The sequence below is a fragment of the Anser brachyrhynchus genome (genome assembly GCF_964034855.1).
Source record: "Anser brachyrhynchus genome assembly, chromosome: 7".
In the NCBI taxonomy this organism is placed as follows: Eukaryota; Metazoa; Chordata; class Aves; order Anseriformes; family Anatidae; genus Anser; species Anser brachyrhynchus.
Window position 1 is genome coordinate 40,672,375 of NC_137701.1, and position 26,579 is coordinate 40,698,953.

The following is a 26,579-nucleotide window of genomic DNA, read 5'->3' on the forward strand; positions in this document are numbered from 1 at the left end:
GTTTTCTCATCTGTTGCAGCCATACATAACTGCTGAAACACGCACAAGATGTCACACCCCCACAAAACCTCTACAGAAGAATAAACATATTTATGTATCCTCTAAATGCAGTCTGTCTGTTTTCCTGCAGGCTTCATGCTGTGCTGAAAATAGATTTTACTGAGTTTTAGAAGTACATGTTTAAAGCATAATTAAACTGGGTTTGGATAGAAATGTCTTCTCCTTTGCTTGCTCCCCCTGACAAGTGCTCTCACACGCTATTTGCTTGGCTACGAAGCCGTTTTTGCTTTTGGCTTTCTTTGGTCTGAGAGCTGATTGTCTTTGACTACTAGGTGTCTATTTTTGCATTTTACAAGTGTTTTTTTGTTTACAGCACATTTCCTGTCCTTTTGCTGTCTTTCTAGATTAATTTTTGTCACTGTTATCTTTCAAATCTTCTTTGTCTATTCTTTACATTCATCCATTTTTTTCTAAATCCGGTTAATGCCCTGTGGAGTTGTTGGTATTTTAACTTTATCTAACTGCTTCTCGTTGGAGACTCCTTATTTTTACCTCTGGTTTGTGGGTATGTTTTGAAATGCGTGCGTGCAATTTCCTTGCAAGTTTTGATGCAGCAAGCGGTGCCACTCGCACCCATCCAAGGCAGTAACAAGTGAGTATCTGCAGTAAGTTCCCAGCAAGTGCTCCGATGTGCGTCGGCGAGCCCCCGGTGGAGCTGGGGGGCTGCTTTTCCCCTGTCGGGGACCCGTGCCCATACGGCGCGCAGCCCTGCGTGCGGGGAGAGGCGCCTCCAGCCTGGCCGCGGGAGGGGAAGCTCCGTGGGGTGGCACTTCCACATTGCTGCCTTCTCGTCGGGATCCCGTGCCCGCAGCCTGCAGGGCCTCAGCCACCGCCGTGGTTCCTCTCGCAGGTGGGCTGCGGGGCAGGACTGCCGCGGCGCGCCCCGTCCGGCGCGTCAGCTGCTGCGGCTCTTTGATTGCCGCGTTGAGCAGAATCAACGGGCGCATCCGAAGTGGTGTATCGCGAATAAATAAAGGGGAGCCCGGTTAAATCAGCCTGTTCCCTCACTGTAAGTTCGCTTTCTTTGCTCCCTTTCCAGCCATTGGCCGTGGGAGCCTCGCTGGCAGTGGATGGACTGCTCGGGAATTAATCTAAATGGAAAATTGCGATGTTCCTGACTCAGTGAGGGTTTCCTCTTCCAGCAAAGGGAGAGGGGGTAATATGTAAGTGAATTTTGTTTCTAATGTGAGCGCATTCATCCTAGCCTTACTTAGCGTAATGAATTTCCCAGTTTTGTATTGCAGGCTTTGTGCAGATTCCACAAGATCAATTAATATGTGGCAGGAATTGTAAGAAAAGGAGTCCTCTCAGGAAAATAAATGATTCTCAACAACATTTCATATGGGTGCAGCTGGGAAGTAGTGACAAGAGAAATACCGCATAATTTAATTATGCGAATGCTTTTTATTTCCATTTTACAGTTCAGGTTTTCCATTGGAGTATGTTGCAAGCTGGAAGACATTAGCTACGATATTGTCCTAATTTAATGGGAGTTGGTTTCTTTTATGGTTCTTCTTTCTCGGTGTTTGCATTTAAATGAGAAACCTTGGTACGTTCCTAGCTATGCGTTTGCAGCTGTGCTATCTTCTCTTCCAGGAACATCTTTCAGGAAAGATTGCTCCATAGGAAGCTAAGCTTTCAGTATAAACCATAGAAAGACTTTAATATATATCTGTATTCGCAGTGTATTGTTAATGGCAAATTAGTTTTTACGTGATTTTATGGATTTTTTACTTTTATCAGCTCTTGATTTATGTGAAAAGAATGTGCCTATGAAGCACAGTTTATTGTGTAGTTAGCTCTTTTCAAAAAGAACAGTGCTGTATCGATCATCACTGGTGTCCTGTATACCTGTATGTGCCTTTTGCTTTCCTTCATCTATTTCAGCAATTAAAAATGCGTGAAGTGCTTTAATTAATTTGCATGTAGGGTGCAGTTTCTTGGAAGAATTAGTTCTGTGTATGGAAGAATCATTGGCTCTGCTCTGCCCACAAATTCTGATGTTGCAGTGGGGATCAGCACTTGGTGCAATGAAGCAGAGCATCTGGCTCGTCACAGTCTGGCTGGAAGGTGCTGTACACCCAGGGCATTTCTTCACTGACTGGAAGAAGAAAGAAATTGTTTTAAATTCTGAACGAGATGGCATCTTTTTTTTTTTTTAATAAAAAAAAGGTAATTGGACATAGCTTTTAAAACTAAGTATTTACATTTACCAAGTTATATATTCATATGTATTTATACAGAATGAGTTATACATGGGAACTGACTTGCATCCAGTAAAGTGGACTAATGAAGAGACTGACTTTTTTTGAAGTCTTATTCTTCTACCTATGCATTAAAATTTCTCTACTGTAGGTGTTATGTATGTGTTCCCCTTCTACGTGTAGGTTATTTTGGGGTTGGAAAGCCACCTGGTGCTTGTGTTCAGATACAAGTTTAAATTTTCCAGGTATTTAACTGATAAAAGATTTCCCAGTTTAATCTCAGATTGCTTATTTTGCAATTGTACTTTTTTTTTCCTGTGCCTCTGTAGGACGTAATCTATTGGTTTAATTTTATTTGTCGATTACTATATAGACTGGTCAGTCGGCTACATATGTAGATGGGAAACTTTGGATTAAGTAAACCAGTGATGGGACATGTCACTGTTACGACAAGAACAACGTGGTCCTCTCCTCAGCCCTATACAGCGTTCTCTAACAGGATTAAGATGTGCATGTGGCCAGAAGGCTGATGTTTAAAATTTGATGTGTATAATACCACCTGCAGAATGTATTGCCTGCAGGTTAAAAAAGCATCTGTAACACTACAGATCGTCCTGCTTTCATTTAAGACAAAATCAGACACAATTTCGTATCACTTTGGCGCTTGACCTCATTGTTAATTCATGAATGGGAATTTACAGCGCTGATGTCTGATAATGAAAATCCTTCAGGAGGCATCCTAACGAGCACTGCAGCGTCTCATGTTTTTGGTGCTGCCTTCGGTGCCTGGAGCGCCAGCTGGAGCCGCGGTACCGGGGCAGCAGGGATGGGCTCTGCTCTCGTGCTTTCCCTCTGGGTTGTGGTCACCTGTGGTGTTTCTGAGGTCAGCTGCTAACTCTCTAACTGTCTGTATTAGAGACTTTCCTTTTAAAAAATACATATTTTTTTCTGTATTCTGAACAATAAGCCATGGTAAAATTGTAACACACAGCTACAAACCTATTTCATTTATGCTTTTATGCTTGTCTGTAACTAGAAATAAGACTTTTGATTCGTGGCTGCTTTCAGTCTCCATCTCTTTGGTGCTTTTTTGCTGCTTACCAAATCCCGCTGTAAAACCATAGCCTCTTGCTAGAAAGCAGCTGACAGGACCGATGTATAACCTTGCGCAAAGCATGACTTGGCTGCGGGGGGGAGCTGTGTGTGCTTGGGGGCTGCAGACCATGCGGAAATCCTTTCCTGTCCTACAGGCGTTCGGCCTCACTTCAGGAGAGGAAGCAGCAGAGTTCTGGAGGGTGAAAGCGGTAAATCCCGAGCTGATTGAGCAGCGTTCACTGTAAGAGGCAGCCCTATGGGAGAGGGTCCTTCATGTGCAGCTGGTGGCAGGCGTTTCGGGGTGCCTCGGAGAGCTCCGGGTGCCCTGTGTTGGGGTGCCCTGTGTTGGGGTGCCCTGTGTTGGGGTGCCCTGTGTTGGGGTGCCCTGTGTTGGGGTGCACAGCTTCCCCACCAGCACGGGGACCCCTGTGCCCGCTCTCAGCAGGAGCGGGCCCTGTAAACACCAATTCCTCTTTGGAAATGGGTTCGCTGCTTGTAGGAGAGCAGTATGAATTGATCAGGGAGGAAGGAGATTTCTGAAGTTGCTCAAGGTTTATTTGCAAGGTGGTGGCTCGTCGTGAAAGATCCTCCTTCCTTTTTTCTCGTGCCAAAATAACGTATTGTAACCTAGACCAAAGTACGTGGCTTCCATGAACGAGAGATTGATGCGTGCCGCCGAGATGTGACATAATTGCCCATCAAACCTCGTATCAAATACCAATTAGGATAATGTATGGCGCTGTGCGCATCCCGCCTCGCAGCGTGTCGATTCAAGCAGCAGTTGTCCGGAAAGCAATTAATTCCAGCGCCCGTAGCTAAATGGGTTTGGGAACCAGGACTCGCTCTAACGCTCGGGGACGTGTGACGTAGCGGCTGCTCCCCGTGGCTGTGGAGAGGGTGTGCGGGGAAGGCCCCGGGATGGAGCTGGGCAGGGTGCTGGGGGCAGGCTGGTACCCTCAGCCCCGCTCTGCACCCCGTGTCCAGGGCCATATGAAGCTGCTTTGGTGGCAGGGCGCTTGTGGGTCATCCCATGGGCATCACAAGCTCTCCTTCCCATCGCCCTCCCCTGAGCCTCCCGTGCCTGCGGCCTGCTGCCTCTGGGGCGCCCGGTGCCCTCCTGCTGGTGAGGGGAGTTTGGGGTGGTGAAACTTGCTGCTGGTTGAGACAGGGAGGGAGAGGGACTGAAAACATCGACCTGTTCAGCCTGACAGGAGAAAAACACAGAGCAACCACAACGAAGAATCTTTTTGTAAAGGTTTACGGAAGGTGCAGCCGCCTGGATTTATTTATACATTAAACATTTCCCTTTTCGTAGACGTGGAAAAAGCAAGCGTGTTGATGAAAGCGGATAAAACGCTGAGATAGGAAAACTATATGTCAGTAATGGTTTGACTTTATATAAGGCACTCTAAAATATGAGGCTGCTGTTCAGGGAGGGTTTAAAAAATAAAAATAAATGAAACTCCTCTTACCTTCATTCCATTCAATTACTGGCTGCTTAGTGTTGCCTTGCAGAAGATTGGTTTGACCGCCACCATAAATCACACATCTTTTCCTCATTCTTCAACATTTTTGGCTTCATTTGTAATGGTGAATTTTTCAAAATAACTACTGCTGCTAAAGCAGAGGGTGTGTGGCCTGCGGCTGTTGCCCCACAGCAGCCCAGGGACCTGGAGCTGCCCCTTACTGGAGCTGATGGGGCCAGTCCCAGTGAGCACGGGGGGTCCAGCCCCCACGGGCTTCTTGCTGGCTTAGCAGTCAGCATGGGTTAGGTATTTGCATAGCGTCTAAATTAACATTGGTGTACCGATACATCTCTGCTGCGTTGTTGCTCGCTTATTATTTTGAGGGAGGTAACTCGTACCTCATTTGCTGTACAGGCACAGAGTTCATTTATAACAGCCCTATATGTGATAGATGGGCGTGTGGTTTAGTGGGACGCCATCCTTTCCTTCGAGGGAACGGGCTCATCTCCAGCCGCTGGGTGGACGCGAAAGCATCGCCGCTCCAGCGGGCGGCCGCCTCCTGCCGCGGGACTCGGCGAGCGGCGGGTTGCTGCCCCCTGCTTCGGGACAGCTGCTGCGGTGTGAGCCCCTTCCTTCGCTGGGATGGGTGCCCAGGGTAGGTGTCTGCCGCTGAGCTGCAGCGCGTGCAGAAGGGGGTGTTTCTCTCTTACCCTTTACTTTGTAATTTTCATTTTTACTACATTTCTGTGGTTCTCTGCGTATAAGTGCCTACCAGTCTTCTTCCCTGAGCTGTTGTTAAGAAATACGAATTCCTGCGCTTTCCTCTGCTGGTTCCTGTGCCCAGTTAAAATGCTAAGAAGGAATCAGCATGTATAAAGCCTTTTCCAGAGGTCTGGCGATTACCGTATGTCAGGGCTCCCGCGTTACGTTGTACTCTTGTTTATCTTAGTCCATTATATTGGAAAATTAAAGCAAGCAATACCTGGGGATGCTGTATTTTCTTTTTAAAGAAGATATCAGCCTTTCATTGCCACAGTCGTAAAAGATATTGCTTATTAACTGGGGGATTGTTGGTATCCTCTTGAAAACAGCTTGACTGTTCAGCCCAGTATCTCTGGCTTCCGAATTTTGTATTACAGCTGATTTGCTAAAAAGAGTGGTTCTGAACTGCATTGAACTAGCATGGTATTTAATTAGACTTTGTTATTTTTTAGCAAAATCCAGTAATGTCTATTACTGCGATGCAAACAATGCTAGTAACTGCGGAGACCCTTTTAAGCTTAGGGGGTTGCATCGTGCGGTTATGTAATTGTGCGTAGGCTTCTTAGGAATTCATGGAGAGTGTTGGTGAGAATGGACTTTTGTTTTTGATGTGAAGATGCCTTCCAGATCTTTCTTAGAAAATGACAGCCAGCATCTATAAGTAGAGCTCACATCCCTCCTAAATGATTTTTTTTTTTTTTTTTTAAATCTAATGATTACTTTATTCTCACTCCAGGCCGCCTTGTGCCCTTTTCAGGCATTTTGCTTTGAGACTGTCAGTAAGAGTGTAGTCTGCTGCATCTGTAGACAACAGGTGGAATGGGAATGCTGAAAAAAAAGGGCATTTACTGCAGGAGTTACAGTGAGTTACAATGCTTTTATTATTGGAAAGCAACTTTCTTTTTTTTCTTCCTCCAGATTCATGGAACTCTTATCTTGGAAGATATTGTAAAGTAAATGACCTATTTAATGATGTTTATGACAACTTTGCGGGATTTATTGCTACTGTATAATTAAAACTAGAATTCTTTATGTTCCGGATTAAGATAAGTCTGCACATAGTTCGGAGCAGCAAAAGATGCATCATGAAAATGGCAAGGGCTGTGAATTGATCCTGTCGTTTATTGGATTCTGTATGGAGTTGATAAATTATTAGGGCATAAAATATGAGGATTATATAGAGAGTCTTATAGCCACTATGGAGATGCAAATTTATGAGGAACATTGGGATAACTTTCTGACTAGGCAGTTCCTGAAACTGGAAAGTGCTTTTTGATGCCATGGGTGTTTTTCATTTTTTTTAGTCTCTCTTGATCGTGTTTGTACAACCACGTAACACCCTCACTGTTCAGAGCACAGGCAAAGTGCAAAAGCCCTTACCCAAAGCGTGCTTGGTCGTTACTGCGTGGAGCTTTGGTTCCTGCCTGCCAGCATCGCTGCTGCTCACGTCTCACCGAGGGGCTGGAGGCACCGCAGGGTCGTGCCACGGGCTGCAGTCTTTCTGCTTGCTTCTCCTCGGGGGGAGCTGGTGGCTGGGCTGCCTCCCTGCCCCCAGGGACACCACGTAGCCCCCCAGGCTGCCAGAGCACCAGCACGTCCTGCGGCGCTGGGCCAGGGGTGGGCATGGGCCCCGCTGCGCCCGCTCCCTGCTCGGCTGCCCGCTAAGCAGCAGCGTCGCCGCACTTGAAAGCGAAGCGCAGGCGTTGCACCGAGGCGTACGGAAGGAGAACAAACGTTTGGAGAAAAAGCAAGAAATGCATGGACGATGAGTCCTTGTATCTTCTGAGTGTCACCGTGTCTTTGTGCAAGAGTCCCCGTGCAGAGCCTTTACGGAATTGTTAAATAAATTGAATGTTTTGGAATCTATTGGGGTCAGCTTTTTTTTTTTTCCTTTCTTTATCTTGAATTTTGTGCTTTCTATTCTCCACTCCACCAAAGACCTCAGCGCTTCTCGTAAGCCCTTGTGAGGGGGTTGTTTTCATTTCCAAAGGAGGCCTATCTCCTCTGACAGATGATGAAAAATGTCTGCAGGCAGAATGCTGGAAAAATAGCATTTTTATTCTTTGTGGGCATGCTTCGTGTCAGTTCCATTATCCCCGCGTGCACCAAGATGGTCACTGAAGAGATGAGCAGTTAATTCTTGTGCTTGGAGGTAAAGCTATTTTTGATGGACGCTTTATTTAAAAAGCACATTTTTGAAAAAGCACAGTATTGGGAATGCTCTTCAATAAGTTAACAAGCAAAACTGCTGAATCACTGCTGCTGTTTAGGTGCAACTATTAAACAGAATTAACTGAGGCAGGGTAAGATGCATACGGATGCCTTCTTTGAATAGCGTTCAATATATACAGCTCCTGAAATCACACGAGTGTGACAAGGTGCAGAAGTCTGCTGGGAATTGTAGATTGCCTTGGTTTCAAGATCTTGAAAGATAATCACAGAAGAAGAGTTCTGCTGCAAATTAAAGCAGCCTCATTCTGCTAGAAGCCTGTGAGTTTGTGCCCTTGCAGGACGACAGCCCCTTGCAGGACAAAAGCCTTCCTGGTGTGCTTGGTTCGAGAGGGACTGCGGTCCTGGGGGCAGGGGAGATGCGAGGCCCTGCTCGGCCTCTCTGTGGGGAGACGGCTGAAGGAAGAGGTGACACCGCTTGGGAAGCGGTAACCACGGAGGGGTGAAGTGAGGATCTGCAAGGGCATCAACAGCCGGAGAAGGCTGGTGGGGGATTCCTTGTCTCCCGAGATAAAAACCAATGAAAACGTGAGGCAGCAAATGCAAATCACATCAAAGGAACAGGGCTGCTCTGCTAAGCTGTGCAGCTCGTCAGAAAAATTAAGTAGATCTCAAAAGGGAGTACGCAAGCTGCCAGCTTGTAGAGCCCTCGAGCTGCCAACACAACGGTCTGGGTACGGCCCCACCTCAGCACAGGGAGACCTGGGGAGGACTCACGGTGTAACTCTGCGTGTTCTCCTTCCCGGCGGCGATCGGTGGGTCGCGGTACGCAGCCAGAAGGGTCCTTGTCCTGGTCTAGGAAAGCCCTTGCGTTCTGTCACCGAGTGGAAGGCTCTCCCCAGACGGGTGCAATTAACAGAGGTTGTTGGTTCCGGGGTAACGAATTGTAATATTAAAAACTGCAGGAGGCCTGCAGACGTTTCACCTGATCGGTTCTGCCGCTGATATTGTTTTACTCCTGTGTTTTTTGTAGGTCTGTTGTGAATTACTTGGCACGTGAGTTTTTCTTAATTTGCATGCCGAATCGTCAGCACGGAGTTTGGGTTTAGTCCTTCTGCTCGGCTTTAGCTGCGATTTCTCTGTGCTCAGCTCTCCCCTCACAAACTTCTGATTTTGTCTGTCTGAGCTCAACCCTTAATTACTCCTGAGGAGCATCAGCTCTCCAGTGTTTGTGTGCTGAGCTCATGAACGTTCTTCTGTTTCCTCGGGTGGGTCAAGGTGGGAGCACAGTCCGCTAAGTTACCGCGTTGCTTTGGTGTCACGGTAAGGCTGTAAAATGTCCGTCCGCACAAGTTTCAGCGGATGCTTTAAGTGCAGTTAATTGTGTTGTGTGGGGGAAGTTTTGGCGACCTCCTGAGACGCCCTTCATCCCTATTTTTCTATCCCTTTCTTTCATCTTTCATTTTAAACAATGGCAAGCAGAGTACAACTCCATGTTCATTAACCATCGGGCTTTGATGTTTACTGAGGGTTGACTTGATTGGACTTGATGATCTTAGGAATGGTTGGACCTGATGATCTTAGAGGTCTTTTCCAACCTAAACGGCTCTATGATTAATCCATTGTTTGTGAATTCACCGAGTGTATTAGGGATGTCACTGATACCGGCTGGAACATTCATGTTCACAGAGCTAGCAAAGAGCTGTTAATGAGAGACTGAGACTCATTTCAGTCTGTGAAGGGGAACGTGGTCAAAGTGAGATAGAAATCTCGAATATAAATCAAAATACAGTTTTTTTGGTTCAGTTTCTCATAGAAGTGAATTAATCTGGTACATTAAAATTTCATTTTCCCCGTTTCTTCAGCGTATAAATATATAAATATATTGGCCGAATGAATATAAATAAATAAATACACGTATATATAATCAGCCTCTATTTCTCACTGGGGGCTTGTTTTGAACTTTCTGAAATTTGTTTCCAGTGCCCTTGCAGTGGGTGGGGATGCATTGCAGCTCCACAAATCCCCGTGCCGTCCGTGTGTATTTTTCAGGAACACGCGAAGGGTCCCCCTTCCTCCTGCAAGCGGGCAGGTTTCCTGGTTTCAGGATCTCTAAACCCGGGTGAATGTAACGCTGTACGGACTGCCGGTGCCAAGGTGTGAGTGAACTTGAGCGGCAGGAGAGGCTGCCTGACGCCCGCTGCCAGCAGGATGCCTGGGCCTCCCGGCTGTGAGTCCTCTGGTGAGGAATGAGAGCCTTGAACAATGCTTCTTAGATAATATCTTAGCAAAGCAAGTCAAGGAAATGAATTTTTGGGAGATTTTTGCCTGTACGTGGGTCAAAACACCAGTCTGTGCCACGGACAGAGCACGAAGTGTAGCGTAAGACAAACGCGTCAGCACCTCCCTCCCCGAAGCTCAGGAAGGTATTTATTGCACAGCAAATAAAAACTCCATCAAATTACCGAGGACTGGTACGAAAGACCAACATGAGCCTGTGGAGACCTATTGGCACGGGCAAGTCACAGAGTGAGGCAGGAATAGGAGAGGACAGCCCAGCGTGACATTGAAGTATTGCACGAGTGTACCAACAGCAAGAGGAAAGCGCGATAAGGAGGGACTCGGTTTTCAACACAAAAGAGAGGCTTATAACAAATGAGGCAGGGTTTTTGTTTGCTTGCTTGTTTGTTTCGTTTGGCATTAGTATTCCCTAAAGATTTTGACTTAGGAGTGGTAAAAGCGCTTCCAAAGCGTTTGTGGATCAGACACACCAATAAGCTTATTGATGGTCTGCCAGGTAACGTTGGTGGAGGAAAATCAAACACGGGACGTGGCAGCGCGGCCTTTTACCCGTGGGATTGGGCTGGGAGGGTTGCTCCTGATGGGCAGCCTTCCGTGGGGTGGGTCAGCTCTTCCCATGGGGAAAAGGGCCTCGAGGCAGCCGGGATTTGACAATTTGACTCTCCTCTCATTGCCGCGGCAGAGGGTCAAAGCTGTTCGCTACTCAATCTTTTCAAGTCAATGATCTCCATAATACTACCAAAAAGACGCATAAAAGCTACTTGGAAAAGGTATTTTGCACAGTAAATCCTAAGTGATATTTTTTAAGACGTACTCTGTAAGGAAATTGCTTGCTACGCTCATTTTAGCTTTTAAACACCGGTACGGACGGAGTAATTCATAATCAGCAGCAGCGTGTGCTTGCTGATTGTTGCCTCTTTTACCATGCATGCGTTCTGAATATTTAAGAAGCAGATTACAGTGGTGTTTTTTTTAATCCTCTAGATGCAGAGGTTGTTATGGTTTTGTTCTGTGATTGAAATATATATATTTACATCGTGATGACTTTGGTATGAAAGCCTGGGATACAGGTTTGGTATTTCATAACATGTTGGAATGGTTGGGTTTGAAGCATGCTGCACTAATGAAGTATCCTGTCCTTCCTAGGAAGGAGGTAAAGCAGAAAATAAAGACGTGATGAAATGGCCATAGTATCATTATCTGGGGGGAAAAAAAAAGTTGTTTTTGGGTTGAATAAATAGCAAAGCATTCAGGTAGAAATATTTGTTGTGGCTTTAAGCAATTAGAAAACCAGGTTGGATGATATACCTGGTATTAGAACTTTAGTGACAAGATCTTTAGTGTCTCGGAAATATTCAGTGCTAGCAAAAACGTAAATTCAATTTTCTATGAAAAATTGGGTCAAATTGAATATTTGCAGTATATCTGTTTGCTAAATATTCCTTCCATCTCTGGTGTTATGATATATACTTAGTCCTGATTTTAGTATTTTACCACGCAGCTTGGTTTAGTTACAGAGCCAAACTGCGTGGCCCAGCTGGACTTCAGGTAAGGAAACCGTACAGAATTGTAACAGAACAGTCACAGATATGTGTAAGCCATGGCTGCAATGTAGTGTGATACTGCTTGGCTTTGATAAAGCAGCGAGAGTGGAAAGGCTGGTTAGGAAATTCCTGATTAGTTTTATAATAAACTTCAGGACGGCAAAATCTCTTTGAAATTTTATCTTGATGAACCTTAGCAAACAACAGAACACCGAATCTTGTAATGAAAAATAAGCTTTGCAGATGGAGTATGTAACTCTTGCTTTCAAGAAGAATGAGCAAAATTTTTCAGGCAGAGGTAAGTTTGAGTCCCTGTAACGGTACCGTGCAGACGAGCTGGGATTTCTAATGAATTTCCAGTGAATTTACATTGGAGCATGACATCCTCTGCAGCTGTCTTTGTTGTCTGGGCTGCAGTCTGGAACCCTTCACTGAAGGTATTCTGCATGTTCTAGGGAGTACACTTTTAGTAGTGGGATAACTATAAGGAGAGGCAGCAAATTTACTGTCATAATTATCACTCTGCTAATAATACATTGATAAATTATTTTCACAACGTTTTTTTTTCGTAGACAATATGTTTTAATGAAAAGTTTCTGATTTCTATAGAAGAAAACTGCCACTAAGAAGTTTTTAGCCAAATCCAAAGCATTTCAGCAGAAAATCAAATCAAGTCGGTATGTCGCCTACTGCTTCAGCCGCATTTCAGTGTGGGTGCCTTGCTCCCCGTTTCATGGGGAGGTGGAACTGACCTCCTGCCTTTTTTGAGGAATTTGTTCCTTTCCATTAATGTTGTGTTTTTCATGGAGGAGGACACTGGCCAAGCTTCTTTCTGTGCTTCTCCATCATCTCTGTGGCTAGGCTGATGCATTTATACAGTCTGTTCCTGGCTGCTTTTTGGATAAATTGGTGACCTCAGCCTTCAGCAACCATAAGGAGGCAGAATTTATTTCCATAAACAAAATTTGCAGCTTGAGGGACCAGCTCGTCAAATTACAGTCTCTGCAGAGCCTCATCCTTTCTCCAGAAAGTGATGATATAGCAGAGTTTAATTACCAGCCATTAATTCCACGTATTTTATGTTCCTATTACGCGTTACATAAATATTCCGTATGAAATGTTCCAAGAGGCGTTTATCAGCACGCACAACGTGTAATGGTGTGCGCACGTGTACAGCGCAGGATGGGGAGGTTCCAAGAAGTGCTGGGTGGAGGTGGTGCGGCTGCGCAGAGGTGCAGGGCTGCTCGGAGAGGCAGCTGCAGGAACAGCAGGATTGTTTTTCCCATGCTTGCTTTCTTTCTGGTGGTATGTCTGAATGGGTTTGACTGTGAGGTATGTTCTCTAAGATAAAATTCTACCTAATAGGGAACATAAAGAGCAGTATAATCATTAATTCCCTTCCCAGAGCCAGGTGAGAGGAATCAGCAATTCTGCTCAGACATGAAAAAAGGTATCTGGTAACGCGTTGAGCGTGCACGTAGTGCTGGTGCCAGTGCCACCGCCTGTTTGGCTCCAGGGAGGGTGCTGCCTACCCCAATACACGTTAACCACTGAGGCTGTCATCCTTCGGAAATCATGTTGGGCGCAGAGAGCTTCCGAGTCGCCACTTAGGATGCCAGAGCAGCCCAGGACTGAAGCAGCCATCTGATAGTAATTTCATCTCGCCTGTAATCGCAGCGAAACCTAATTCATTTCTTCTTGTTGCAGCATATAAAAGTGCTGCTTCTGATCAGGGGGAAGGATGAAAATGTATCAAATAATACTGCTAAAATGTTCTTTGCTCAAATGAAGCGTAAACTAGAACCGCAGAAACAAACCTTTTAGTAAATTTCTGGGAGATTCTTCTAGCAAGCACTGATGTCTGGTTTGCTCAGAAAAAAATCACTTTTCTCCTTAAGAAGTAACTTGTTTTACTTCCTGTGCATTGCTTTAGAAAGGGCTTTATTCTCCTAGCACTCTTTGTTGCAAAACCAAATGATTTAATTACTGTTCAGCAAGCGGAGCTGTCGTAAGTGCCAGCCTTTAAGGACAGCAAGAATCAAAATTTTCAAAATACTTTTGCTGCTAAAGACGAAAAGTGAAAGCGGTGGCAGAAAAATAAAAGCAGGACTGCTAGATCCCTTCCCTAAGGCAGACGGTCCGTGTTGGACCAAGGGCTGCGTTTCAGGCACTCAGCCTGACGAAGGTCACGGCCAGCGCCGGCTGCTGCCCGCTTGTGCCCGGGCAGCCCCGGCCGAGCCCCGCTCTGGCGGGACGTAGCCGTGGCGCTGGGGTTTTGTTATTCCTGAGAGCAGCAAGTAACAGTTATCGCTGGCGAAAAGTGAATCAGTATCAATTATTCAGCCTGAGTCGAGGCTGATTTGTGGTGCGAATGTAAAATCAGTCACAATTCAGGCTGTCCCGTGTGCAGTTGGCTGATGCAACTTCCACGTAGCGGGTGGGGAAGCTGGACCCTGCTGGTCAGCTGCACGCTGGGGTCGGAGGAGGACACAGATGGTGCTCCTGTCATCCCTCTGGGGGCTGCTCGCCTCAGAATAACCGTTATAATCGCTTGTATGCTTGGCATGTTTCTTATTATATACTATTTTCTAAAAAAGTATTATTTAATTTGTTCCTTTTTTTTGTGTGTGTTCTTGCGGGAGGTGCTAGGATAACATCGTTTTCATTAGAGTTCAATTGTTGTCACTGTGACGTCGAATTTTTCAAAGTTAACAAGATTCAGACCTAATAACGAATTGACTGTACAAATATTGCGTAAAACTAATCTTTAATTGTAACAATGTTGGGATACTATATTTTTCAGGACTATTTTGGAGGCTAGGAAATGAGATGGAGGGACAGGGTTTTGGGTTTGTTTTTGTTTTTTAAAGGACAGGTTTATAACGTAATATGCCTGATAGTTGGGACTAAATTAAAAATAAAAGAAGTTGGTTAGAATGACTTTAATTTACATGTTCTTCAAATACTTCCAGTAGCTATAAAAGTGTTGTCCAAACCTTTTGTTTGCAGGATCTCTCTGGGAATATGGTGCTGTGCGTTGTAACTGGTGTATCTCATGCGAATACTCATGTGCTGCCAGTGTGATTCCAACTAAAAGCTGGAAGTGCACAAATCTGTTTTTATCATGTTAGAAAGGAAGCGGATATATATTCAGATCCAGACAGACGTAAAATCTCACAGTTTAGCATACAGAAAATTCTGATGTGTTGTTATTGTTCTGTATTTTTTCTAACATTCCTTCTCGAATGCCCAAACTTGTGGAGCCCTGTTGGTACAAAATACAACAGACACCCGTGTATTAAAAGTTGGCCTTTTGCTGTCTTGTATTCCAGCTGTTATCTCTCGCAACCAAGAAGGACCTGGAGAGATGGGAAAGGCTGTGCTCATTCCTAAAGATGACCAGGAGAAAATGAAGGAGCTGTTTAAAATCAACCAGTTTAACCTTATGGCCAGTGACTTGATTGCTCTAAACAGAAGTTTACCAGATGTGAGACTAGACGGGTGAGTGCCCAAGGTACTGTACGACTCTTGGCACGGGGGCCACAAGCAAAGCCACACTGGGCTCCTCATTTCAAAGCATCGGGGACAGCCTGGTTGATCCCAAGTGGGTGTTAGCAGCAGTGCTTGCCTGAAGAAGCTGCTTGAAAAGTCCAGGGTTCACCAGTTCTGCATTTGGCTTCTTATACACACATTCATAGGAAAAGTTACTGCATCACAAATGTTATGATCCTATGCGATTTATTTTGTGAATAGATGAAAATTCTTAGCTTACAGCAATCAATTTACATTGTGGCGCATAGCAAAATGCTGTTTTGCATTTTTTTTTCCCAAGGAAAACTTTAAGATTTTAAAATAATATGAAATACCAATGTTTACTTTGTAAATTTTCGTAATTATGCTATTGGCATTTGAAAAATGGCATTAAAAGTTGACAGTTTAACTCTGATAAGGGGACACTACCAGTACTAGCAATTGGCGTACAGGAAGTAATTTTCTTTTAGTTCTGTCCGTAGGCATTTCTGGAGTAATCACAATTTTAAAGAACCTTTTTCAAAATGTGCCATTTTTCAAATCTGAAGGTTTTAAAGGTTGATTATTTGTTTGTTTATTTATTGAAGTCTTTTAACTTACAGCCATCGTTTTTGGGTGATGCTTGAAGTTTCTGTGTTGACTTTGAGACTGTGCAGTACAAACTATACAAACCATAGTTATGAATACAGATGCCTATTGTTGACTTGCCAACATGCATAAAATACCTCCTTTCTACAAGACGTACTAAAAGCAAAATACAGAAACCTAGATGCACTTAGGTGTCCCATGTGTTTTCAGTTTGATGGGAATTAAAAGATCCTGTATAGAAGCTACTGGCTGAGCAGGTGAGAGAGCTCGTGAACAGCTCTGCTGTCTGAAGGCTCATGTGTTCACAGCTGGGTAGACCCCAGTTACGCTGCACTGTCTTCTCTAGTCTCTCAGCTCTGCCTTAAAACAATTCTCCCCATTCAAACCAGCTGGAGCCTGCACTGCTGGTAATGTAATGACTGATGTTCTGGATTCCTTAATACGTACTTGGGAATTGATTTATGCACATGAGCGTTTGCAGGGTTTATGAAAACTTTAAGGCAAGCTATATATCACAAAAAAAAAACTCAATATTTCCCATTATTTTACAATATGGCATTTTAAGGATAATTTTGTATCCTATCATTCTAGTTGCTGCAGCTTGTAAGAAACGCAAATGTAGAGAAATATTAGCGTAGCTGAATGTATACAAGTTGCCAGGTCTTCTGAAGTCTCCCATTATTTTTAATTTTTAAGCTGAATTGTCACTTAGCTGAAATCCTTCTTATTATGCTTTGTTTCAAATTAAATTCTTCAGGTTCCCATCAAATTTAAAATCAAGCAAGTACTTTTTTCCCCCTGGATTTTATTTGTAAGTGTATGCAAATAATAGAAGCGTTGCTTTAACAACAGACCTTATTCACAAGCAACACAGGCGATGCTTCTCCAGAGCGTGATCATTTGTAATTGGTTGATGCCAATTTTCCACAAAGCAATACCTAAGACTGTTGCCAGTAAAGATGTACTTCATGTAATGAGAGCATCAGGAAGGCTTTATTGCTTTTTGCTTGTTTGCTCTTCACTGCTTGCCCTGCAGAAGAGCGCTGAGTGCAGTCGTGATGAGCTGCTGGAGCTGGCTCCGGTGCTGAGGTGGTTCCAGCAGGCGCAGGGACCTCGTACGGTTCTGGGAAATGAGGGGGATGTGGTGCGCTGCTGGCCCGGCTTTTTCCTTACTCCTACCTGATTGTTTTCTTGTACCACGACGCCCTTGGCAGAGGGCCCATGTACATTTAAACCACCCACGTAATGGTCAGGTCAGCACGACGTGCTCCTCTCACTCGAGACCTGAAGCAAGAAACAGGACCGAGTGTTGCGCACGCTGGAACGAGGACAGCAGTGCTTCTCGGTCTGCTTCGAGGAGCTTTTTCCTTTTCCTGTCAGCAGTATTGAAAGGAAAGTGAATTCTGAATAAACAAGTAAAATGAATGCCCAGTCTAAGAGGGAGATGAGTTACTTAATACTGAGAAATCAAAGTGCTTTTCTTTGATGAAAAGAAGTTTCGTATTCTATCTGTGTTGAAAAGACAAATTATTGTGGGGTTTGGAAAAAATAATCATTTTCATACTTTCCTCTTCTGACAGATGCTTTCTGTACGTATTCTGTCTTTAAGGAGTATTAAATTGTTCTCAATGCCGCTTCATAATGCTTTACTATTAAGGAAGAGTATGATTTTATGGTTAAAGCATTTAGTGTCTGACAGAAATAACTATTTTTGTTGGTGGGGGATGGAGGCATCCACCTGATTAGCACTGGGTGTCTAACTTACCACACCTTTTACTCAGAAACGCAAGCTTTTCTTTCAGAGGCCAGGAAGTTCTCTTTGGCAAAATTAGATGAGTAATAATAGATGCAGTGACCCTCAGTCTGGGGCCGGATTCACGCCGAGGTGCTGGAGAAAGGGCTGGCTGCCTCCTTCTCAGTGATGGCACCGCCGAGCACGAAGCAGACAAGCGTAGGCTCAAAGCAGAAAATGATGTGTCTGAATTCCCACACCCCCTCTTCAACAAAAAACGTACACTCAGCTTGTACATAGGTCGTTTGATGACTGTGATCTAATGTAGGATTTACACGGCACCCACAGTACTTGTGTTTGTAAAATGAGGGAGAAAAATGTTAGACTCCTTTAAAAATAATAATTAAAAAAGTCCTCTCTCTCTCTCTCTCATCTCATCATTCTCCCAAACAGGGATGTTTATGAATAGACCTGATGTGAAGTCAATGAGAGCTTGCTTAGACTTCAGCAGGAATGAGGTCCCTCATCAGGAGATCACAAAATCCTCCTGCTGTGTGCTGTAAAGAATGTGTATGCCTGAATTCCTCTCCATCCCTGCTTCTGTGGTGATATTTTAATTCCCTCTAATGAATGCAACTGTCACGCTAACTGGTTAACTTGCTTCCCATTATGCCTAGCGTAGCGCACCAACGAGTGCCATTCGATTGCCTGAGTTCTGTTGGTAATGGCCAACTTGAAGATTTTAATCAATGTCAGATCTAATTTGAACTAGCTATTGATTAAACCTTAAGAACAGTTTAATTCAGCATAGAAATGTGTAATTTTGCTTCTAAGTGTATTCTGCAGCAAGAGAGGAAATCTGTCTTTTATGAATGAATAGCTGCAAGTGCTATTCTACAAATTGCTAAACCATTATAATCGGACTTTCTTATCATGGAAATTTAGGGTAAGTTAGCTGTTGTGCTCTGTGTGTGTGCTTACGAGCATACATTTTCTGATCAGAAACTCACATAAGAAAATACTTCTACTTTTCTGCTCTGGAAAACCTTTTTTACAAACGGCAGTCTGGGGCGTGCAGAATTTGTTTATGCCAGTTATCGATAACCACAACATTTTAGATGCTGTATAGAATCAAAATAACTGAGCAGGGATGTAAGCTGTGATGAATACCTGCATCATTAATCTTTGCATTGTCTGAAAATCGTCTTAGATTATCTTTGAAAACTTCGAGTGGGCTGTGGTTAGTTCTGACTGGCCTTGTTGGCGTCATGTTATTGAAACCTCTGAATATTAAGAGACGTACCATAACCATGTTTCTTGACTTCTGATGAAGGCAAGAGAATCCATTATTCAATTTCAATAAAAATTCTTGATATTCTTAATAAGCAATATAGTTTTCTGAGCAGTGTGGTAAATGAATGTTTAGTATCTTTATTTTGGTTAAAGGAACTGCACTTAAAATTATCCATCAGCTTGGGTTTCCAGAACAAAAGCTGCAGGGAAGCTTGTCCAAGCCTGGGAACGGGGAAAGGCCTTGAAAATTGTCATGTGTCTGAGAAGTAAAATTTGGTCAGAAATGCTCAGTGCCTTTTGGACCAACCATAGCAAAACAAGACCAAAACACTGCACAGTCTGGGGGAAACAGGGTGTCTCAAACTTCATTGCTGAGAATCTCTTGTGTTGAGTTGCTTGATCTTTCAGAACCTCTTTTTAAAAAACGATTAACAAAAACACGCTGTTTTTTTTCTGTAGTGATTTTCTGATGAGTTGTGGGTGTTTTTTTTTTGTTTTTTTTTGTTTGTTTGTTTGTTTGGTTCATCACACGTTGTGAGGACTGAAAATGCTCAGCTGTTGCTCTGATGCTTTTTACAATGCAGAAATCGTGGTTATTTCTTGCTGGGTTATTTGGTTTGTCCCAACTCCCTGACAGCTCTGATGCAATTTACAAGCTGCTGGTGCTTCTTCCTGACATTTCACAGTGGGAAAGGTGAGGAAGAACTTCAGAACTGATTTTCGCAACTCTGGAGGGAAGATTCAGTAGCAAATGCCTCAGGTGACTATAGTTAACAAGGTCTTTTGTGACTGCGGTCTTAGCGAGATTATTTTTGGTATCTGGACCATTATATGTATGTATTGCTGTCACTGCATGTCCAGAGGCCTCCTAGAAAGTGCATGATACGGAATTTCAGAAGCAAAAGGAATGCTGTCATTGCTGTTGTGCTCACCCTCACCTTTTTCTCAGCCGTAATCCTGGCTTAAATGCGGTGCTATGGTTTTGTGCTGGCTCCTTCAAATCCAGAACCGTGACACACAGTCATGGGGTGGGAAAGAAGAGAGGCTCTGAAAGAAGTGGTGTAGAAGTAGCAATCACTGCCTGTGAATATCTGTGGACGTCCTTTGGTGCCTCTGACACTCTGTTCCTGGGCAAGAAGCTTTGATTAGATTTTTTGGTAAGGCCACTACTTGTTCTTCATCCAATTTAGCCCTGATAGGGGAGGGCAAATTGTTGTGTTTTGTGATGTTCACATCTAATCCGTTTGTCTTGCACCATCAAATATTGTATTTGTGCTTTTCCCAGCTCTCAGTTGCGGTGGTTAAAGCACACGAGTTCCTTTATTGCCAGGTTTTGTCTGCCCACTGCTTCATATAATTAAAAGCTAATTTATGTTTTAAGATTTTACTGTGAGTATAAAGTTATGCATAGAGAAGCTATAAACCACCCATGAACAAGAAAGGTCAGGGAGAAATCATAATTAGTTTCAGCTAGAAATTATTTTTAAATGACAATTCAGACATTATTCCACTTTGCCTACGTGGGGCAGGGAGGGGGGTGTTTACCTGGGGAGACTGCCAGTAGGGAGGAAGGTACAAGCAGGTAATCTGTACAAGATCGAAGGCAATTCCCAATGCATAGATTAGCTAAAGGCTTCTTAGGATTAAAAAATGAATATTAGTTCTCCAGCAGTGAGAAAGATATGCTCACAAGGCAACAGATGGCTTCTAAACAGGTTTTCTGAGTGTTTCACCTGTGCTTTTGTATCACGAGAGGCACCGTTACAAACTGCTGCTGTTTCCCTTTTGCTGTCCTGTCCCCCATAAAGCTGGGGTTCGGTTCCATCTGGCTTTGTGCTGTAACCGCGTACTGCAGCTTCCTATGGAGGGGGCTGGTGGGGCAGGGGCAGCAGGCCATCACCCCCATTGCCTTGCCTGCCCTAAGGGAGGGGAGCTCCTCTCGGTTAAGCTTCCACATAAACGTTTAAGGTGGCGCTTCCAAATTATGGCCTCTCTCAAAAGCATCCTGGTATATGTGGGGAAATTCAACCTGCACTCCGTTTTCTAACAGCATGGCGGCTGGTGTGTCTCAGGGCAACCCTAAGGAGCCACAGGAGCTCACAGGGTGTTCTGTTCGTTACTTGCATTGTAGCCAGGCCCGCTGGATGCCCGAGAGGGTGCAGCTGCACCTGCGAAGTGCTTGCAGCCCCTCCTGTGCTAGCCTGCCGTCTCCTTGGCTTCCCCCACTCATTAACTTGCAATTCCCCTACTGCCAAAGCGGTACCAAGCACCACGAGATTCTCATGCACAGGACTGCTACTGAAATTAAAAAGGGGTTGGTGGTGTTGGGTTGATTACCCTTGGAGACCCCTAGCCTCTGCCAAGCATGCCAGAGCTGTGGGAGCACGGCTTCAGGTGGGCTTGGGATCGCTCCTGCGAGCCCTGCTCAAAGCCAGCCATTTGCTTTACTTCACGCCGCTACTGCCGAGCAAAAAGTGCCCTTCTTCCAATTACTTTATCAGAGTGACAACTAGTTATTTGTGGTTTTGGCAAGGAGCGAGCGATGCAGAGATGAGGACGTGGTGCGTGTGCCAAGTGGAGCCTGCTGCATGTGAGAGAACAGCCACGGATGCAAAGGGGAGGTGTTGGATCCGGCACCGCCAGCAGAGCGCCCGCGCGGAAGGAGAGCAGAACACGTAAATGCTCAGTAGGGTGTATTTGTACGACAAGTTGAAATTGAAGTGGCTTGCTATTGTTGATCTGAAGTTGGATGAAGCTTCTTTACATCTGGAGGTGCACAAAAGTGGCAGAAATGCTGCTACAAAGGACTGCGTGTGGAGGCTGTGCAAGCGTTTTTGGCTGTTGGCCGAGTTCTTGATGCTTAGTGGTGGCATTTATTTGTAGACACTGATACACACGAATTTTTGAAGACGTCCTTTGTTCAAAGAACTTCCAAAGAGTGTGATTTCCAGAAATACAAACCTACTTCTCGTTGGCACGCTGCTTTATGCGGTCTGCAGTCTGCTTTGGAGTTGGGCAGTTAGTATGGGGACATATGGAATAAAAGAACTCCTTACTTAGCTGTAAAGTAGCTGAAAATAAATTTCAGTTCCTGGGAGCGCTACTGTCAGCTTAGGGGAGTGGCCTCACTGGAGAGGCCCCAGAAGTCATTCTACTTAAGTGTAAAGAATGATCTTATTTACGGAAAAATTGCTCTAAAGCAGGATCAAAAAGAAGAGCTATTTCCTTTATTGATGGTTTCACGTGACTTTGGATATTAATAAACACTTTAACAGTTTGTATAAAACGAAGGATATTTAGTTCCTGTGGCAAGCACCGCAGCGTTATTTGGCAGGTATTGTTCTCAGTTTCCTTCTAGTCGTGAATTTGCAGACTGTCTTGGAAGCCAGCCCCAGTGGCCCCTTACATCGCTCCTTTCCCACGGCGTCTGCAGGACAGTTGGCACGCAGCCTGTCCCCAGAGGCTTGGAAGTGGGGACGGTGATTGGAGCTGCGAAGGTGGTTGATTGAAGATGTAGATTTACCTGGCTTGCTTGTCCTGTAAAACTCTGTTGCTGTTTCACGTTTTTTAGGGTTATCTGCATTACAAGGATTAGCACGTTCCTAGTTTTACCGCAAATACCGTAAATGACATAACAATGAGAGGTTAAACTGTTAGGTGCTAGTCCTCACGCGGTATGCACTTTGGGAGGATATGTAGTATTTAAACACAAAAGATGCATATTTCTGCTAGATAATCTTGTATCAGTTCTGCTTTTCCTTCGGCAGCAGCCCCAGGGCAGCACCCCCATGTACCCCCAGACCGGTCCTGTCCCTCTCCGGCAGCAGCATCCACCCTGGGAAGCGGCTGAAACCCATTTTGCTGCTTTAATATCGCAGGGCTGCTCAAGCATGAAATTGCTTCCTTCGTGTAGAGCCGTCCCCTTTGCCTGGCAGGGCAGGGCTCGGAGACTGCCGGTTGCTGTGACTGCTGCCGCTGGCCCAGCCGGTTGTCGTTCAGCTTTCGTATGTACCTGCTAGGGAGACGTGGGGATGAGTCTCGAGGTTCAACTGAGAAGTGAGAATAGCCTGCAAAATTATATTCCGCAGCAAGAAACCAGCCAATCATAGTTTCTTTACTAAAATAAGAGCCCTTAGTGGTTAAAACGCATGGTTATGCTTTTTTTTTTTGTTTGTTTTTTTTTCTTGAAGAGGTCAGGGAGTGGGACAAGCAAATGCCATCTCAGCCATGCAGGGTGATAGGTGCTTCTACAACCGGATCATCAGTTTAAGTGTGTTTCTGCAGGCAGTCGAGCACTGAACGTGGACAGTGAAAGCATTAAGGATCCCTGGTTCAGCTTTTATCAGCATGTATGGAGGGGGCTTCGGCACCGCAGGTGTGCACATTGCAGCATTCTGGCTTCGCCGAAACAAAAACCGGCTGTAAGGGAAACTGACGGCTTTGGATGGGCACCGCGATCTGGCTTCTGGGCTTCCAGTTCTGCAGCGCTTGACTCGGGCTGTGCTCCGGTGGGTCCCTGGCAGCGCAGGGTGCAGGAGCAGCGGTACGCCTGATGTGCTGCCTCGGCGAGCCACCCCTGGGGGGGACTTCTTGTCACCTGTGGTCGCTCCACGGTGTAAAGCAGAGGGTGCAGACCGCCAGGATTGTGGGTTATGTCCATAAAAGAGAAGTGTCGTGTGGGCTCAGCCCATGGAAAGGGCTGCTGTAGAATGAGAGAAGCAGCCAACTGCTGTGAATCCAGCACAGCGGTTTCGTGCCTTGCAAAGCACGGCATCGAGGCGTGCCTTATCGGAAACGCGGGGTGAAGAGCCAAGCGGCTGGCACCAAGGTGTGCCACTGCTCTTGTCTTCACGTGATGCCAGCAGAACTTCCCCCTTAGCTGGCGGCTCCAGATCCTGCTCTAGAGACTGCTGCAGAGCCTGAAGGTCAGGGTGCCACCCTCTCTGCCCGGCAGATCACGACAGAAAAGCGGTCTGTGGAAATGTTTCCTGGCGTCTTATTTTCTATACTGCAGGTACGAGTAAGAGGTTTTGGGACCCGAAGTTAATACTTGCTCAAATATTTTGGGAAATACGTTAAAAAGTAGGGGAAGGTTAGCCTGGTGAATTTCAAAGAGGATTCAGCAATGATATAATAAAAAACGGCAATGGAAATGGAACAAAATTAATGATGAAAAGCCATCCCAGAAAGCCTTATCTGATCATTTGTAACTTCCATTACAGACTTGTCCTGAATTGAGCTGCAAGCCACATGTAATTGCTATCATTTTCAAATTTGTGGGGGTATTGATACTTCCATTTAAGGATAATGTAAAAATCCCTTCAGCTGACAGTTGAAAGACTTAGGAACGGCAGATCTTAGATTTTTTTCTTAAGTGGAAAAAGTAGAGAAAGAAAGAAGGGGCCTGTAGTAAAGTCCTCTGAAATAGCATCCTCTATGCAATGCTGTTTGCTTATAATATAATTATAATAATATAATAATGTTGTGTTGTATTAACATGGTCTTCCTCAAACATAAAAAGAACTTTGAGCATTTAGTAATGAATTCTGAAGTAACTTTTAAAATATCGAAGCAGAGTTTGGGGTTGAAAACCCCCAAGGAATATTTGATGTTCAGGCTATACCCAAAGCCTGATGAACAGAGGTAGCTGAAGGTGTGATTGGAGGGTCTTCGCTCCTGCAAAGTGCAAACCTGTTTGTACTCTGCAATGACATACTGGAGAACAATTTTCATGAGATTTTCACATCTTTCATCTGCTGGATATCAAAATCGATTAGCTTTGGAGTATTTTGATACAATAGCATTCAGTAAGGCAATGTAGATGCGGTTCTGGCACAGTTCTTCTTTCCTCCAAGTGAAATAAATTCCTTTTCAGTTAGTTTCTATTTACCTTTTATTTGCATAAATTTCAGTTTAAAATAGGAGCTGGTGCAATTCAAGTGAGTTTATTAAAGTAGAGTTTAAACCTGTGTGTATTGAAACGTTGCAGCAGAATCTAATACATGATAATGCGATGTTTTTCCTGGCGGAGTGGTAGTTCTCTGCACGGCGATCAGAAATGGGCTCTTCTGCAGCTCCCGCCGAGTTAGCACTTACGTGGGGCATGGCAGGGGGGAGAAATGACAAATCGAGCTGAAAATAATTCTCCTATTCTGGCAGGGAATTCAAGCGCTCAGTCTTTTCTTCTGTTCATAATATTGTACCACGTATTTCATCAGAGCGGTTTGAATTTCCTTAACTAACAGATCTTATACACGCTGTATATGAGAAAGCTGTATTTAGGCCGCAGGATTCTCTAGTACAAAAGTTACCGCTTACTCAGAAATAAATTATTGCTTACTGTGACTGCTTAACTTATACTCCAAAGTGCAATTTTTAGAAAACAAAACCAAAACCCCAAGCTGCGGTGACCTGAACACGGTGCAGTTACTGGCGCTGAAGGGAAGGTTTGCGCCCTGGGAGCATTCCCGAAATGCAGCTCTCCACAGGCACGTGCGGCCGCTCCGAAGGCTGTGTCACACCAGCAGCTCAGCTTCACGTCAGGTTCGCGGTGTTTTTTTTTGCCAAAGGGAGATGTTTTTTTGGTTGTCCTTTTCCGGGGAGGGAAAGCAGAAGTGGCCCTCTCTCTTATTGCTGGCCATGGAATAAGCTGTTGGTTTGTGGGAATATTTTTGACCTGAAGTGTACCATTCCTTACATTTTTAAAGCCTGTTCAAGATGAAATTACTTTGAATTCAATTACCTATCAATATTTCTGTGGATACCAGCGCTACCCACCTGGAATAATGCAATATGCGTGTGCTCTTGAAAGCCAGATACAGCAGAGCACAAACAACTTTCGTTATGTGCTATAAACATAGAATAAAGCGTCATAAAGTGCCTGGCGTATAATCAATACCCATTAATATGGTTTGACGTCTTGTGAGGCGATGATGGCAGCTGGTTTTGGTTCTAGAGGGAGGTAAAGGAACAAGGCTGGCCGCCAGCTTTGCGGAGCAGTGGTGCATGCCTCTCAGCAGCACTGAGACCTTGCACGCTGGCTTGATTTCATCGAATCACAGAAGGGTTTGGGTTGGAAAGACCTTACAGCCCATCTAATTCCAACCCCGTGCCATGGGCAGGGACACCTCCTGGCTGCCCAAATCCCATCCAGCCTGGCCTTGAACACTTCCAGGGAAGGGGCATCCGCAACTCTGGACAGCCTGTGAAATCCTGAGACCGACAACAGCCGTGTGAGCCGGAGAGGCCAGCGCCGGTGATCCGCCCGGCTCAGGTCGCCCAACGTCCGCTGCCCCAAAGGCAGCCCCGAGCGGTGCTGCTCCCCCTGCACTGCCTGCCTCCCAACGGTGACTGGCAGCAGCACAATAAAAGAGCTGTGTTTAAGTCACCTGTAAATAAATATCTGAGTTTCCCTGAGCTCAGCTGGGAAGTGGTAAGTGCTTTCCCCAGAATTGGCATGTGAGATACTTCTTTCCAAATAAGAACACATTTAAATACTTGGAGTTTGTTCTAGTATGTGTTAAAAATTAATGATGTTTCTTTCTGTTTTCTTCTTTGTCCTTTATTTAAATATTAATTCAATATTGATTCATCCTAGAAGGAAAACCACTTTGGGAACGTGATAACCTATTTAAAGGTGAATTCTTTCGTTTTGTGTAAAGTAATTTTTGATCGTTCTTGGAAAAATGACATACCTGGACATGACACTAAGACAATAGTAATAATAATACTGCAGAGTATTAAGTTTACTGGAAGGTAACCATTCCATACAGAGATGAGTTTATTGATTTAATTTGCCATATAACTTCTGATGCTTTGGCAGTTAAATAAACTC

The 26,579-nt window shown here is 44.7% G+C and overlaps 1 protein-coding gene across 10 annotated transcripts in view; it reads left to right on the top strand.

Moving 5' to 3' along the window:
* GALNT13 (polypeptide N-acetylgalactosaminyltransferase 13) overlaps positions 1–26,579 on the top strand; it is a 126,107-nt gene that overhangs the window by 28,950 nt on the left and 70,578 nt on the right. For 8 of the 10 annotated variants that reach the window (XM_080599441.1, XM_080599439.1, XM_080599440.1 and 5 more), the window contains one exon: positions 14,934–15,102. In XM_080599441.1, coding sequence (XP_080455567.1) covers positions 14,934–15,102 — 169 coding nt within the window. Of the gene's footprint in view, positions 1–6,505; positions 14,155–14,933; positions 15,116–26,579 lie in introns of those variants that run through there. The other 2 variants (XM_080599445.1, XM_080599438.1) reach the window with 2 other exon arrangements.